The sequence below is a fragment of the Gopherus flavomarginatus genome, chromosome 5 (genome assembly GCF_025201925.1).
Source record: "Gopherus flavomarginatus isolate rGopFla2 chromosome 5, rGopFla2.mat.asm, whole genome shotgun sequence".
Lineage (NCBI taxonomy): Eukaryota > Metazoa > Chordata > Testudines > Testudinidae > Gopherus > Gopherus flavomarginatus.
Genome location: NC_066621.1, coordinates 117,763,828 through 117,781,350, shown reverse-complemented (window position 1 = coordinate 117,781,350; position 17,523 = coordinate 117,763,828). Strand labels below are relative to the sequence as shown.

Here is a 17,523-nt window from a genome sequence, read left to right as displayed (position 1 = left end):
ATTCTCTTTAGAAAGTTGCAACCTGCCTGGAACTCTGCCTTATCTTTCTTCAAAGCTGCTTAGTTAGATCCCCAGTTCAAAGCAGCGAATTGTAGCCATGTGGCTTAGTGGTGAAGAGTCTGTTATGAAAGATGAGAGAAAAGGGTGAGCACTAGCCAGTCTTCTGGGAAAGGATGAGGCTTCAGTGCACTTGGCTGCATTTGTCCTGAGTTTCTTTCTCTGGTGAGGAACACACAGAGGCATAGTGAGTGGGCTCCAGGCTCCAGAGAAAACCACAATCTGAGGGTTGGCAGAGTCCCAGCATAAAGACAGGAAAAGCCCCTCTCCCCCACAATTCTCTGGCAAATGGCAGGGCACTCGTGTGGGAGGGAGTTTCTGACAGGCAGAGCCTGGGGGAGAAACGGGAACGTGAGAGCCAAACCAGGCCTTTTCCACTACAATTCACTGACAAGATCTGCTGAGCTTTCTACTCCTCGTTAACCTCTCCATGTCCTGCAGCTCCATTTTGATCCTGGATTCCTGAGCAGGCATAACTATAAATGACAAGTCAGGGGGAAGGCAGTAAATACCACACTCTTGGCTTAGTCCAGTACAGCTGAGAGCCTATCATATTATCAGGGAAGGGATGGAGTCTCCCCACTCACTGTGCTTTCCTCCCCTGACCCTGAGACCACTCCTCACTGCATCCCATTTGATGCCACGCACAATAATTTTTTTTCAAAAGTGCTTTTCCCTTGTTACTAAAATCCTGACACCTAGAGTTTGCAAACCTCTTGCTCTGTACAGTCTATGTTACCTCCCCAAACATACTCAGGCAAGAAGGTCAGTCACTCAGGAGGAAGAATAAACAAGAATTCTTATAACACAGGCTGATCATCAGAGGCAGGGCCGAGACCTGCCTAAGGGAAGGTTAGGGCTGTTTTGCTTGGGGACAACAGACTTCTGAAAGGCCTCTGTCTCCACACTGTGCTGAGATTCTGGCTGCCTTCCACCGCAGCCAGGGTGTAGAGACTAGGGTTAACACTGACCATGGCTTCTGGATCCAGCTACAAAGCATGCTGTCCTGCTGTGAACCCTATGGGGGCGGGGCGGGAAACCAGAAGAAGCTACTGTGCAAACAAAGGGCAGCAGGGGAGGCCAGACAGAGAAAGGGATGGGAAGAGATTTCAGCACATACACACATGAAGGAGAGCCCTCATCATTCAGGATCCACAGAGTCCAGCTCTAGGGAGAACTGAAGCATGGAAGAAGCTTTGATATAAACAGCCCAGGAGCATCCAGTACCCAACAGTTATTACTTTATTAAGGGAAACATCCTGACCAGGGCTCACAATGCTGGAGATTTGGACTGGTTGCTGAGGAGACCCATGCCCTCCCCTGTGGAAGGTTCCGAGGGGCACAAATCTGCATAATATTTAGCACAGTACAGGACTTTGCATCTTCAAAACACTGCAAAAACATTAGCTAATTAATCCCCGCAACACTCCTGGAAGACAGGTCTGGAGTATTAACCCCATTTTATAGGTGGGCACTCTGGGCCACAGAGAGGGCAAGTGACCTGCGACAGATGGAGTCACCCTCAGAGCTAGAGTCAGAACTCAGGAGTTCCTGGGTCTCAGTCCTGTGCTCACACCAGTAGCTCACACTTCTCCTCATTTTATACAGAAACAAAGTACAGACAGAATGATAGCTGCACAAAAAGAATGCTTTTTAATTAGAAAATGTCACAAGTACAACCTGCCAGTCACGGTGAGGCACATGGTAAGGTATCAGCAAGCAGAAACCAGCTTCCTGTACCTACTCACAATTAAAGTGAGGAGGTACCAGAAGTTTTAACTAAAACAGTTATGCTAATGATCTTCAAAAACAGAAATTAAGAAGGATCCTGACACTTACCCTCCCATATATCCAACATCTATCCCTAGCAAAGTAATGGAACAAATGCCGCAAGTCAAATCAATAAATAATCACTAAACCTGAGAATGAGAGAATCATAAGCAATAAGCAGAAATGAGTATTTATAAAGATTAGCTCACGAGACAAACATATTTGCCTTTTGGGACAGAATTACAAAATAAGTGTGTAAAATTTGGTGGGGTTTTAGATGTTTGTAAAGCATTTGCTACAGTTTTCTATTACATTTGTTCACAAAGTTCAGTCAAATCAGCGTGGATATGGTAGAAAACTGGCTGAGTGACTAAACAAAGGGGCAAAAGTAGTGATAATTGGCAAAATACTGAGTTGTGGGAAGGGAACTCTAGTGTGGAACCAGGGTGGTCAGTGTAAGGGCCAGTTTGATGTAAGGACTTCATTAATGCTCTAGGAAAAGGTGAGCATGTTAATAGAATTCACAAATTACAGTACAGTGGGTCCTGCTTTGTGAACTATTCAGGAGAGGGACTGTCTTGATATATGTCAAAATAAACTGACTGTATGCTTTCTCCTTCTACCCAACCCTTTGTACGAAGTTTGTTTTCTTAAACTGTGAGCTTTTGGGGACACAAACTGGGTTTTATTATATATTTGCAAAGCATTCAGCACATTGTGTGTGCTGCCATAAATAAATAAATAAATAAAACGAGATTAGAAGCATGGGGGCAGAACTTCAGGTGGTATAAATCAACATACCAGCACTGACTTCAGTGGAGTTGTTTTATTTTACAGTGGAACCTCAGAGTTACAAACACCTTGGGAATGGAGGCTGTTCAGAGCTCTGAAATGTCTGTAACTTTGAACAAAACATTACGGTTGTTCTTTCAAAAGTTTACAACTAAACATTGTCTTAATGCAGCTTTGAAAATACTATGCAGAAGAAAAATGCTGCTTTTAACCATCTTAATTTAAGCGAAACAAACATAAAACCAGTTTCCTTATCTTGTCAAAACTCTTTTTTAAAACTTCCTCCTTTTTTAGTAGTTTATGTTTAACACAGTCCTGTATTGTACAGTATTTGCTTTTCTTTTCATCTCTGCTGCCTGACTGCGTACGTCCGGTTGCAAATGAGGTGGGTGGTTGACTGGTGATTTGTAACTCTGGTGTTCGTAACTCTGAGGTTCTACTGTACATAAACTAAAGATATGACCCCACAGGTAGCAAATAAAAATTTGATTCACCTTGGAAAACTGCAGTTAACACATGTGCAGAAAAAATAATCCAAGGGAAAAAGCTGGGAAAAAGAAAAGATGGAGGGAGGGAGCTAATTAGTCTTTAATGCAACACGGTAGCAAAAATGGTTAATGCAGGTTAGGCTGCTCTCAGAGAGGCCTTGCATCCCAGAGCAAGGAGTGGGGGAGTTCCAGTGCAGCCACACCTTCTTTGAATGCCCCACATTCCCAGTGAGACACTTGCAAATTAGAGGACATCCAGAAAAGAATACAATCAATTAGTTATGGGGAAAGTTAAATCTCCTTAGCTTAGCTAGGTGCCAACTAACTTGGGACCATGCAACTTTCTGAAAGGTATAAGGGGAGAGAGGAAATATTTAGCAACCGGGGATGAACTGGACACAGTATTTATATCAGAAAACTGTTTAAATTATTGATTGAAACTGTAACCATGAGTGACCCCAATACTCATTATCATTTGCTGAATGTTTTATCTGCCCCTTTCTGACACAAGGCTGCACTGATAGGGATCATTTCACTATATGACTGAACTAGGGTTGTTTTAATTTAGCATATTTCCCATTTCCCATATGCAATGTTTGGGATAAAGCTCTAGATCTAGTAGCTGCCCACACACATACAATAGATACAGGCTAAGCAGACAGAACAAATCTACAGAGGGGAGGAGAAGCCTCCATGACAGTTAGTGGCATCTCTCCAGTAGAGGGAACAATCAGAAAGTAAACATTGATCGTTTAATTGCCTAAGCAAGGGCATCTTTGGTAACATCATCCAGGTCAGATCATGTCACTCATTGCTCCCTTCGGTCCATACAAAATGTTGCTGCTGATAAACTTTCTTCCTTTCCTGTTGGTTTGATCATGTAACTCCTGTTCCTTGAACCACTCCAGTATCAGATTTAAGCTTCTTGTCATCACCTTCAAAGCTCTACATAACTCTGCCCCTCCCTACTTATCCTTCCTTGTCAAGCTTCATGTTGGGTCTCTGTCCCCTTCACTCAGCCAGTGCTCCCAACCTCCTCCGTCTGTCAAATTCTCACACAATCACCCTTGTGCCTTCTCCCATGCAGCGTCCTATGAATGGTATAATATCCCTGAGCTCCTCCAAAAAGGACCAATCTTTTCCAAATTTAAATTGTCCTTTAACAGCCAAATGGTTGCCTACAGTGAATCAAGTTGACTTGTATATAAATTGTCTATATTGTTATTCCCCTTCCCCTCCTGAGTCTCAGTCCAGTGTCCTGTTGACAGGACCACAGAATCAAGGGTGCCAGGGACCAGGAACTGGACAGTCTGGAAAATGAATAAAATTAGATTTAGTACAACTTCTCAACCCTGATTAAGGTTCTGAGGGAAGAACTCAGGACCTATTAGAAGAGGTGAACCCAAAGCCAGGGAACCTGGAGGCTGGTGTGCTGCACTTCTCTAAACTCAGAGGTCTGAGGTGAAGGTCTTATTCTCCTCTGTACCATTCCCCAAGGCTGTGCTGATAGAGTCTCCAAATTCTCCTGCCAGTCTTCTCTCCCTTCTTCCACATTACACACAGTGCTGTAAGTGCTCTGAGAAGCAGGAGCAACTCCCAGATGAATGCGGAATTTTTCTGGCTTTGTGCAATGAATTTTCTTGGATCAGAGCAACAAGAGTTGGTTGTGTCCAGGCTGCCCTCCCAGCACTGTGAGTGTGCAGTACATAGGGAGCCCTCAGCAATGTGAGGAAGGCTGTGAAAGACCCATTGATGCTACCCAATGACCTCCTCCAACCCCAGGCACCCTGCCTGCGAGAACACATCGTTTCTGTGGGCCCTACCTCAGGATGCCAATAAACACTTCTCATTCCCAACCTCCAAGCCAGACTGCTTGAGAAAAGGAATGGGGGAAAACTCATCAGCATGAGATGACACCTCAGAAAAGGGCTTTTTGTGAGTGCAGATTTAAGGTACGGCAAGGGAGGACAGAGGGAGAAAGCGAGATGAAGGAAGTGAGGAATGGGGGAAGGAAGGAGACAAAGAGAGAGAGATGGAAGGAAACGTTTTAAGCCGAGGTTCCCAAACTGTGTTGTGTACAGAGTGGGCTGGTCACCTGCTCCTGGCTCCTCCCCTTATGTCCAGCTGCTACAGTGATTAAATACTTTCCTGATGTGCTTTTTCCACACAAGCCATTGGTGTCATTGTGGAAGTAGAGCATTGGCATAAGGATGTTTTATCATTGCAAGGAGGTGAGGCCCAGGCATTGTGAAATGGCAAAAAAGCAGGAGAACTTGGATGCAGCAAGCAGGACAGTGGATTGGGGCCGGGGGAGGAGACAGACAACGAGTGGAATGAGATGGGGCTTGGACAATGGTGAGCAGGTAGGGGGGTAGGAGGCCTGGGTGACAATGAGTGGGAGATGGGTAAGGCCCAAGTGATAATGAGCAGGCGGTGGCGGTCCAGGTGCAGTGAGTGGAGAGGAAGTGGGGAGGCACAGATAATGGTGAGTGGGAGGAGAAGGCAGGAAGCCACAGTGAAAATGAGCAGGATGGTGACCAGGCAGTTGTGAGTGGAAGGGAGTGAGGGATGAGGCTTGGGCCAAAGTGAGTGGGAGGAGGTAATGGGATGGGGGAGTTGTAAGGGTAGGTGGGGGGAGCCAAACAGTGGTGAGTGACAAAGACAGGGCAGGCAAGAGTAAACAGGAGAGGGAGGTGGTAGTAGGGTAGGGGCTGGTGAGTCTGTTAGGATTGAGAAGGGTGCTCTGGCTACTGAGCAGGAGAGGTCAGTGCAATTGTGCCTGGGATGGGAGATCTGTCTGTCACCAGGCAAAGACAAGACAAGACACTCTCTCTATTAAGACCTGGCTTCCAATATAAGGAAGTCTGAGGGTATGTCTACACTGCAATTAAAAACCTGCAGCTGGTCTGAGCCAGCTGACTCAGGCTTGCGGGGCTGCTTAATTGCACTGTAGATGTTCAGGTTCGAGCTGAAGCCAGGGATCTAGGACCTGCAAGGTGGGAGAGTCCCAAAGCTCAGGCTGCAGCCTGAACCTCTATGCAGCAATTAAACAGCCCCTTAGCTTAGGAACGTCAGCCTTAGTCAGCTGGCATGGGCCAGACGTGGGTGTCTAATTGCAGTGTAGACATACCCTGAGTGTTAAGCAAATCTTTTTCTTCATTAATGGCAATTTCAGAGCTGCCTGAGCCTGTGGCATGGCAATGGCCTTGATACTGCAGCTCTGAACTGTTCGGCTCAAGGGGGGCAGGGGGAGGGGGAGAAGAGTGGAGGCTTAACAAAGAATCACTTTAACAGAAACTCCTGAGTAATGGCTCTGCCCTAGGCCAAAAATAACATCAGCTCAATGTCGGCAATTAGAAGAGGGCTCAGCCAGGCCCCCATGGTCAGCTCCAGCCTCCTCACAGGCACAGCCCAGCTCGGCTTGCAGTGCTACCCTATGCTCAGCAGCAGCCACGGCTGTCCACCCAGAGCCCCTTGGACAAAGATGAAAGAAGGGCCCTCTACTCCTGCTCAGAGGGGTAGCAAGTGGGAGGGGGGGAAGAGGAGTTTGGGGGAAGGAAAGGGGACAGTTCAGACAGAAGTTGCCTCCCCCTCTGATTTCCCTCCCAGAATGGTGGGAATTGAGCCTAAGCTGTTTGTTAGGGACCCTGCAGTAACTAGTAATTCATGCCCCTGATATGGGGGCGGGGACCCCACATACTTTGTTCTTGCTTGAGTTTGAGGCCATCCCTGCCAGACTGCCCAGCAGATACCAATAGCTCCCCCTAACCTGGGTCAAACAATCTACGCTGAGTGGAGGTCCAAGCACATGAAGAACCCCACTGCTGTTCCAGACACCAAGCAAAATGAAGGAAACCCTGCGCTTCATGACAAATGAGGTAACTGGTGCTTTATAAACCCCTGCAGGGTCTCCATCTAGGGTGGGGAGATGCTGCTCCAGACCAGCTGCCAAAACACTGCCATTCATTACATGGGACTCATACAGGACACAAGGAATTGAGAGAGAACTGGATAAAATTTAAAAGAGAACTGGATAAATTCATGGTGGTTAAGTCCATAAATGGCTATTAGCCAGGATAGGTAATGTATGATGTCCCTAGCCTCTGTTTGTTAGAGGATGGAGATGGATGGCAGGAGAGAGATCACTTAATCATTGCCTGTTAGGTTCACTCCCTCTGGGGCACCTGGCATTGGCCACTGTCGGTAGACAGGATACTGGGCTAGATGGACCTTTGGTCTGACCGGTACGGCTGTTCTTATGTTATGTTCCTATGTCATTTTCATTTTCTTCCTGCCTTGACAGCACTGTGTCTCCCTCTGTCCCTTACAATGGTGTCAAGGGAATGATGCTGTGCCAAATGGCTGAGTGCCTAGCAAGTAAAGGAAACATTAGCTGCACTGACTGATAATGATGGGTGTTCAGCAGGCCCTGGCAGGGGCGGCCCCAACTTTTTTGCTGAACTGAGGACGGCAGTCAGGCTGCCTTCGGTGGCTTGCCTGCGGGAGATCCCTGGTCCTGGCGGCTTGCCTGCGGGAGGCCTGCCGGTCCCGTGGCTTCGGCACACCTGCTGTTGAATTGCCGCCGAATCCGCGGGACCGGCGGACTGCTTGGAGCAATGGTGCCTGGAGCCACCATTGGGCCCTGGGAGGTGTGGGAAAAGCTCATGCCTGGGCTCAGGCTCTATACCTGTGTCTATTGTGTATCTAAAGCTCTTAGAATATTCCTGGCACAGATGAACCTTATTCCCTCACAGGAATGAAGCAATCCAGGTAATGTTTGGTCTTCATTGTGGTGAAGTCATTTTCCTATCAGTCTTCATTGTTTGGTGCATGGGTACTGCAGTGTGTGGGAAAGGATTTAGTCAAGCTGTAGCCGAAACAGAGACCACTGATACCAATGTTACAGGGCAGAGATACATGCCAACACAGCTGTGAGACTCTGGGGAATGGAGACACACAAATGTAGCAATGACACCCATATAGATAAACCACATGTGCCCTTGGTGCACACAAACACATGCCACCACAACTATGGGATTTACAGACAAAGAATCTCTGGGCCCAATGAGGCTGGACTGTGACTCAGGCACTAGGTAAGACAGTGAGGAGCAGCACTCAGATAGCCAACTAGAGAGGGATCCTGATCCATCCAGCAGGGAGGCCAAGAAGGACAGCAGCATTAGGCGGCTATCAGAATCACTGAATATAAGTTCAGTCCTATCCTCGTAACCCACAAGCGGTGCTTCCTCCCCACAAAACCTTGTGCCATGTCCTGGGTGTGAAACTGCTCCAAGCCAGCCCACAGGTGTAGAAACCAGCAGTGGCCATTCTCAGGCCAACTTTTGTCTCAGTTACCTGGTGCCGGGCTCGGCTCTGCTCCAAGAGCTGTCGAGACTGAAGCTTCTGCTGCTGCAGTTGCTGCACGGCAAAATGGAGCTGATAGCTGCCAGCAGTTGGCTGATACTTGGGATGTGCCAGCTGGCTTCCCGTCACCTTGCTGTGGACACAGTTCTCTAATTCTCCTTCCCAGGCAAAGCTGTCATTCTTTAGAACCCTGAGAAGAGAAGAGCCATCACACACGTTATCCATCTCCATTACCCTGCATGCGAGGCCAGGGGAGCTGCTGCCCACAGGGCATCACTGTTCCCCAAGGAGTCACTGGCAGCTTGACAGGCATGCAATTAGCAACAAGTGGGTGGCACTGGCAAGTAGAACACACGATACAAATGTTGCATGTCAGCTGTGGGCCTGGTAAGGAGGACCTGCCTCCAGCCGGGAGAGTGTCTGGAAGTCTGGACTGGGCCTGTTACTATCCTTGTTACCAAGCCTGAGGTGAACAACTGTAGACAAACAAGAGGGAAAATCCAAGAGTGACATTAGGACATGGCCATGGCTGTCCAGCTAGCACTGAGGGGAGACAGTCAGCCTTGCAGCACCCAGAGTCAGGGATCCAGAGTTAAGTGGCCAAGCTAAGGATTACTGTAATTGGGGAACTACACTCTTCTCCACTAGGCCCATGGGTTTTGTGGAGAGCAGGTAACAGAGTGACAGGGTCACAAGGTGTCCTGGAGAACCTGGGATAGTTGAGCAATCCAGATTCCCTGCACTAACTGACCACATGCCACATGGTCCAGTGAATCTGCCCAATAAAACCTTTAAGTCCATTGCTTGAGCTGCCTATGTCCCCACTGAGTTCATTCTTCTCTCCCATTGTGCCCCATGTCTAGACATTCCCTTTGGATCTCATGTGTCGTGAAGTATAGACTTTCCTTAAAGTTCCTGTGCACACTGTAATTGACTGGGATACAGATGATGCTTGTATCTGCTGCATCCTACCACGAGTGCAGAGAGGTGGTAGTGTTTCTGGGTGTGGGAATGTCACCCCAGTTTCTTCACTTCATAGAGTTCCAAAAAATAAACAACCCCCCCAAAGCCCCTCAATTAAGCAATCAACCAATTGGAACAATTAAGCAATGGACCAATTTTGCAACAATTATTTTTAAATCTAGATTGGATGCTTTCTAAAAGATCCATTCTAGGAATTATTTTGGAGGTGTTCTATGGCCAGTGTTATGTAGGAGGTCTGACCAGATGATCACAGTCATCCCTTCTGGCCTTGGAATCTATGAATTTACAAACCCCTGACTCCCCTGAACCTGGTACCATCTCCCCTGCAATCCTGGCCACTACATTGATCCAGAGTAACATCTTGATGATGATCTTAAAAAGGCCAAACTCAGTTACCCAACCCCCAACACACACTTTCTGTTGCTGAACCACTAGGAAAGGGCAGGGACGCTGCAAGAAGTTCAAGTGGATCCATCTCCACACCCAACCTCTCAGCAGCAATGGAGCAAAGCAGCCCTGCATAGCAAGGGACATTGGTTGTCAGCATCTCCATCCTGCTTCCTGTGAGGCACCCACGCCCGTTTGTCCTATCTCAGGCACTTTCCAGGCTCCTCCATTGTGCTGTCTGCAGGGGACCCCACACCATAGGCCACCCTTCATCATCATATAAAAAACCGATTAGAATCCTGTACAAAAGTTTCTGGCCCCCACCTCACTGAGTCTTAAATTGTCATCTCTGCCTCTTTTCCAAGTGCTTGGGAGGAAGTGTGGTCTAATGAATACAGACCTGGGACTCAGAAAATCAGGGTTCTAATCCTAGCTCTCCCACTGACTCAGTAGGTTACCTTGGGCAAGTCACTTTACCACGCTGTGCCTCTGTTTCCCCTCCTACCCATTGTCTTTCTTTTCTAAACAGACTGTAACTCTTTGGGGGCAGAGACTGTCTCTCACTACGTGTTTGTACTGCACCTAACACAACATATATATATATGTATATCTTTTAAATGTCCTGTCTTTGGCATGTCACTGTTCTTCAGTTTCCCCCTTACAGTAACCTGCTTTATTTCTCCCCAGTCCCCTTCCTTCCTTCCATCCTATCTCCTCTCAGATATTACCTTTCCTGTTGTTTCTGCTGCAGCTCCTTGTCAGGGCTGACAAGGGGAAGAGGGGGGAAGCCGGTACAAATTACCGGAGCCTGGCGGTCCAGAAGGGGGCCTGGGGCCCAGCTTCGTTGGCCCTGTTTAGCCGGTCCACCCTTGCTGGGAGGCCCGAAAATTTTTTTTCACCGGGGCCCAAACCCACTCTTGGCAGCCCTGCTCTTTGGTCACTTCTCTCCTTCCCATTTACACCCAAACAAAATGAGGGAGAGCCAAACACTGAGGTGTCTAGTGCCTAGGAGTGCACGCCCCCTCTTTTCCCCAGGTGAACAGTGTAGTCCTTGCTCTCCAACACGGCTGGATCCTGTCCTGCAGCTCTGCCAACAATCGCTCAGCTCTATGCATCATGCATATGACACAGACTAAGCAGGGGAAGTGTTGCAAGCCCCTCAACACTGCCCCCCACTGGGCACAAGATGCCAGAAGTGTAAATACAAAGAAATGTATCACAATCACAAGGCATATTTAGAAACTTGGAAATGATCTCCATCTGGTGCCTCATCAGCCCTGCTTGCCCCCAAAACTGGTTATTATCAGGTTGTTATCATCTAGCCCTTTCCCCATATCCCTGGTGTAACACTGGCCCTCCCACTGCATTGATCCTGACTCTATCCCCATTTCCAGGTGGTAAAGCCCCTGGACTCTTCTGATAGCATGTGAAACAGCTGCAGCAGCTGTGCTCCTCTCTGAGAAATAGAGATTTTGCTGGAACTGGAATGCACTCCTTTGGGGACAGATGGAATCACTGCAGACCATCCTTTGAAGAACCAAAAAACAAAACAGCAATGCCCACTGGCCCCAGTAGACATGAAGGTCACTCAAAAGCAAAGTTGGAATTAGTCTGGCACTCAGCAGGCAGCCAGAGGAGGACCCTCTCATCAATGGCAAGGAAGAATCTTGAGCTGTGGTCCCTCAATTACAAACTACTCACACTACATTCTACTTGCTCATTTGCCTGTGGTGTGTAATTTCTCTCACATCTTCAATTTCTCCTCCTTATTGTCACGGTAAAAGGTAGTGAGTGGATTTTGTACCTGACTAGTAATTTTCATGGTCACATCTCTCCTTAAACCCCATTCTATTCCTGGAGCTTCCCACTAATAATCTACCAAGCACAAGGGAAAACAAGCAGTGCTCACCCCATTTAGAGACTGGTCATCAATATGCTAGGGGTCTGAACTGTCTGACTGACATTAAGCAGCCTCCATCTCCTTGGTGTATGTACCTGGATCACCCTTCCTAACAGTATTCAGTAAAGAGTAAGAGTCTGCTGATCATGGCTGCTTTCTGTAAGCTCCTTGGGACAGGCACCTATGGTTCTAAAGTGCAGCTCCCATCCTAACTGAGAATCAAGACATAATACAGAACTAAGGCTTTTGAGGGTGAAGCGAGTCAAGCAGTTCTGAGGGCACTCAGACAAGGTACCCAACTGATCCTGGAGCTCAGCGCCTGCTCCAAATCTCCCAGAGATCTTCCTCCAGTTAAGAACCTGCACAGCATAAATTCTATCCTTCAATGAATAACAATGCCTGAGAAGCTAAAGACATGGTTGCTGAATATGGATCTTTCTTGAACTTACGCAAGCCATGATGAAGTGAAAGAGATATACTGATGTGATGTGAACACCTGTGAAGATAGCTTTAAATTGCCCCCAGTCTAATCAGTAAGACTTGCTGTTGAATGGATGAAACACAAAGGAGGCCCATATCTGTGTTTCAGGAAAAGGGTGCATATCTTGCAGGAGTCAGATATAAAGGCAATAGAGACATATTCACTGAGCTAAAGTCATGGTGAGCAGCAGCAGATATCTTTCGGCAGGTATCATACCAAAAACCTGAAGGGATCACATTTAACCTACACATTTGATGCTGTAAGAGATGACTGTGACACTTGTAGACCAGGTGCCAGCCCGTGCCAAGGCCCCTGGGCCACACCGAGCACTGACAAATGCATAGCTGGAAACCAGTCTGCTTCACCTGTGTGTTAGGATTGTTAAAATAGGTATTAGAGTTATAAGAATGTGTTTAGACTTCATGAAATGCTTGTAGAATACTACATGTATTAATCTTACTTATATAATCTTACTTGCTTAGTGGAGGCCTGTATCCCATGTTATAAGGTATTATTTAAGTGTTTGTTCTGTAAATATAAAAAAGTTTGCTAAGACTGTAAACCCCCACAGCTGGGGAGAAGCATCATCAAGTGTGAAATACTAGTTTATCACAAGAGGTGTCATCTCCTCCCCAACAAAGTAAGGCCTATAGACACCAGAAAAATCATTGTGGAACATCAGCGGACAAAAGACTGATGATTTTTTCCCCATGAAGCTGGTCATGCACAAGCCCTTATCCCATCACAGCTTGAATGCTGAGGGAAGAGAATAAAAATCCTTGTTAAAGAGAAATTATCACCACTATGGTACTTGGAATTCAGAGGGGGCAATATTTCTATGAATTAGCAAGGGATCCCTAAGCTGCTTAGTTTGTTTAAGCCCTAAAGGATATATAGCGCTTGCATATATGGCAGCTACTATCACCCTTTGAAATCTAAGACTGTAACTCATTTGTGGGTGTATGTTTCCCTTCTTTAATCTTGTAAAATAACTAGGGCTGTCAATTAATCACAGATAACTTATGCGACTAACTCAAAAAAATTAACCGCAATTCATCGCAGTTTTAATCGCACTGTTAAACCATAGAATAGCAATTGAAATGTATTAAACATTTTGGATGGTTTTTCTACATTTTTTAATTTTTTTATTACAAATATTTGCACTGTAAAAATGATTTTAAAATAGTATTTTTCAATTCACTTCATACAAGTACTGTAATGCAATCTCTGGTGTGAAAGTGCAACTTACGAATGTAGATTTTTTTTGTTCCATAACTGCACTCAAAACCAAAACAATGTAAAACTTCATAGCCTACAAGTCCACTCAGTCCTATTTCTTGTTCAGCCAATCACTAAGCCAAACAAGTTTATTTACGTTTACGGGAGATAAGGCTGCTCACTCCTTATTTACAATGTCACCAGAAAGTGAGAACAAGCATTCGCATGGAACTTTTGTAGCTGGCGTTGCAGGGCATTTAAGTGCCAGATATGCTAAATATTCGTAGGCCCCTTTATGATTCGCCCACCTTTCCAGAGGACACACTTCCATGCTGATGACACTCATTAAAAAAAGTGTGTTAATTAAATATGTGACTGAACTCCTTGGGGGAGAATTGTATGTGCCCTGTTCTGTTTTACCCACATTCTGCCATATATTTCATGTTATTGCAATCTCGGATGCAGCATATGTTGTTCATGTAAAGAACATTTTCACTGCAGATTTGACAAAATGCAAAGAAGGTACCAATGTGAGATTTCTCAAAATAGCTACAGCACTCAACCCAAGGTTTAAGAATCTACAGTGCCTTCCAAAATATGAGATGGATGAGGTATAAAGCATGCATTCAGAAGTCTTACAAGAGCAACACTTTGATGCGGAAACTACAGAACCTGAACCATCAAAAGAGAAAATCAACCTCCTGCTGGTGGCATCTGACTCAGATAATGAAAATGAACATGCATCAGTCTGCACTGCTTTGGACTGTTATTGAGCAGAACCCATCATCGGCATGGATGTATGTCCCCTGGAATAGTGCTTGAAGCATGAAGGGACACATGAATCTTTAGTGCATCTGGCACACCGGCTACAACAGTGCTATGAGAATGCTTGTTTTCACTTTCAGGTGACATCGTAAACAAGAAGTGGGCAGCATTATCTTCTGCAAATGTAAACGAACTTGTTTGTCTGAGTGATTGGCTGAACAAGAAGTAGGACTGAGTGGACTTGCAGGCTCTAAAATTTTACATTGTTTTATTTTTGAATGCAGTTTTTTGTACATAATTCTACATTTGTAAATTCAACTTTCATGATAAAGAGACTGCAATACGGTACTTGTATTAGGTGAATTGAAAAATACTATTTCTTTTGTTTTTTTACAGTGCAAATACTTGTACAGTAACTCCTAGCTTAATGTTGTAGTTATGTTCCTGAAAAATGTTACTTTAAGTGAAACCATGTTAAGCTAATCCAATTTCCTCATAAGAATTAATGTAAATAGGGGGGTTAGGTTCCAGGGAAATTTTTTTCGCACTTGGCTGAGCCCTCAAGGGTTAACACGTTGTTGTTAATGTAGCCTGACATTCTACAAGGCAGCACTAATGGAGGTAGGAGACACAACAGACACATGGCAGTGGCTGCAAATATTCCCTGTGGAAACTGAACGTGATGATGAACCCACGCTATTCCACTGGAGTGCACCACTCCCTCCACTTTCCAAAGTGAATATTATTGTGATTTTTGGTGGGGGTGCATGTGTGTGTGAGACAGACACACACACATACTGTGTGTGTGTGTGTGTGTGTGTGTGACAGAGAGATGTGCATTGCCTCTTTAAATACGCTGACCTTGCTCTAAGTACACTGCCTTTTTAAGTAGATCAGCAAGTTGAGGCTGCAGCTGCTGACAGCCAGCTCCCTCTCTGCTGAGCCCTGTCGTGTCCCCACCTGCTCTGTGGAGATGGGGTACAGGAGCAGGTGGAGGGAGACACCTTGACATCAGCACCTCTCCCCCACCCCCTGCACAGCAAGCAGGAGGCTCCAAGGAGCAGCTCCAAGGCAGAGTGCAGGAGCAGCACATGGCATTGCGGGGAGGGACACCTGGACTGCCCGGCAATTGATAGACTGCTGGGAGGCTGCCACACAGGGAACTTAGGGAAGCAGGGAGCTGATGGGGAGCTGCTGGCCCACCCTCATTCTAAGCCACCACCATCTCGCTCTGACAGGCTGCTCTTCCTGCAAGCAGTGAACGAAGCAGGTGGCTGCCAAACAACATTATAAGGGAGCACTGCACAACTTTAAATAAGCATGTTCTCTAATTAATCAGTGATGTAGCAACAAAACAACGTTAACCGGGATGACGTTAAGTGAGAAGTTACTGTAATGAAAAAGAAATATAAAGTGAGCACTGTACACTACGTATTGTGTTGTAATTGAAATCAATATATTTGAAAATATAGAAAACATCCCAAAATATTTAAATAAATGGTATTCTATTATTAACAGAGCAATTAATCACACGATTACATTTTTTTAATCGCTGGACAGCCCTAACAATAACTCTTTATTTCTTTTCCCTAATTAATAAATCTTTAAAATAGTTTACTACAGGATTGGCTACAAGCATTGCTTTTGGTGATAGATCTAAGGTACAACTTACCTGGGGTGACTGGTCCTTCGGGGCTAGGAGTAACCTGAATATTGTTGTGATTTTTGGTGTAAGGGAACATTTATCACAAAAGAAGGATTGCCTGGGTGGCAAGATAGACTGGAATGTGCAAGGGGACAGTCTGTGACTCCATGTTAAGGCTGTCATTATGCTTGAGTCGTTCACATTTAATACTTGGTTGGTCAAATCTAATTATAGATTAGATTGGGGTTTGTAACAATCTGCCCTGAGGTTGGCATGCACTTTCGTGAGCTACACCAGACAGCCTGACAATGATATTGTCCATTTTACAGCCAGCATTTTCTCTGTGACTTACAGATGATACTCAGGGGCTGTGGCCTGTGGTGGAGTGAAGGCCACTGGCTGAGTCACAGAACTGAATGCTTCAGAGGACTATTTCCCAGAGGTTCCGTACCACAAAGGTACTTCATTCCTTTCTCTTTCAGCTTTCTGGTGATGGACATTAACTATCATAGAAATGCAGATTGGGGGTTGCTGGTCCAAGTTTCAATGAATGCAATAGGACTGTTGGTATGATTTTGAGTTCACCCTCTCCAAATGCCTCTCTCAAGCATGCGTTTGCCTTTGGTCTCTAGGCTGAGCTCTTCTCCTTATTTAAACCTGACTCTGTATGATCTATAGGCTACAGCGAGATTTATAGGGTGGACTCTAACACAGTTCAGCTTGGTTGTTCCTGGCCAGGAAAAACACATGGAAATCAAGTTATCACTATTTTGGGGAAAGCCACGACTGTAATAAATTCTGGCTAACTTGTTTTCCTGTAGCGTAGACATAGTTTTATATACAACTCACTTGTGCTCTAGTGTCCATGATGCTACTCTACACCCAGGGAATCCCAGCAGTGCCCATTTACAGAGATCACATCAATGCAAGTTGCTTTCTGTCTATGTTCCACTTTGATGGTTTGTAAAACTGTTAATGATGGGATGGGGATATTTTTTCCATTAGGCTTCATGGCTTTTATTTCCTTCTGAATTGAGCTGAAATTAACATAGTTACACTTCATCTAACTACAACTTCAATAGGTGGCAGTGTGGCCTTCCTGGTAGAGGCCATGGAGCTCCCAGTGCAGGACTTGGGATCATACGCAGACATGGGTGCCTGCCTCTCAGCTCTGCATCACTACATACAGTATATTATAAAATCAGCTATGACCCATACACGGCAATGCCTGCCCACGTGGATGAGATGGGAATTGGGGTTAGTCTCTCTGAATCATGGCGCTATTACCGGCTACATGCTCTAAACATCCAACCTCCTTTCTTTGTCTGCCATGCTAACAGGGCAGCTTAGTTCCCTACCCTCAAACTCTGTCTGACAGCTGGCTTATTAAAGAGGGTCTCCCTTGGGCTATGCCTGAAGCCAACACTCTTGTCTCATGTATCTTACAGGAGGCTCAGGACAGTAACTGACACCTGCATGACTAATTTTCAAGGGAATGCTTTCACTTAGGTGATCTGTGTTTCTCCCTCTTCCTCCTCCTCCTGAGCCACATAGGGTTGAGTCCTCCTTTTTTCCAGCTTGGGATTGTCACTGAGGCCTGCTGTTTGCCTAGACACTCATTTGCATATTCTCTCTCTCCCTCTTGCGTGCATGCACATGGGCATGTGCACAT

General features: G+C 45.8%; 1 protein-coding gene across 8 annotated transcripts in view; it reads right to left on the bottom strand.

Annotated features, from left to right (window-relative positions):
• TTLL5 (tubulin tyrosine ligase like 5) overlaps positions 1-17,523 on the bottom strand; it is a 234,727-nt gene that overhangs the window by 49,449 nt on the left and 167,755 nt on the right. For all 8 annotated transcript variants that reach the window (XM_050955655.1, XM_050955657.1, XM_050955660.1 and 5 more), the window contains one exon: positions 8,463-8,661. In XM_050955655.1, coding sequence (XP_050811612.1) covers positions 8,463-8,661 — 199 coding nt within the window. The remainder of the gene's footprint in view (positions 1-8,462; positions 8,662-17,523) is intronic.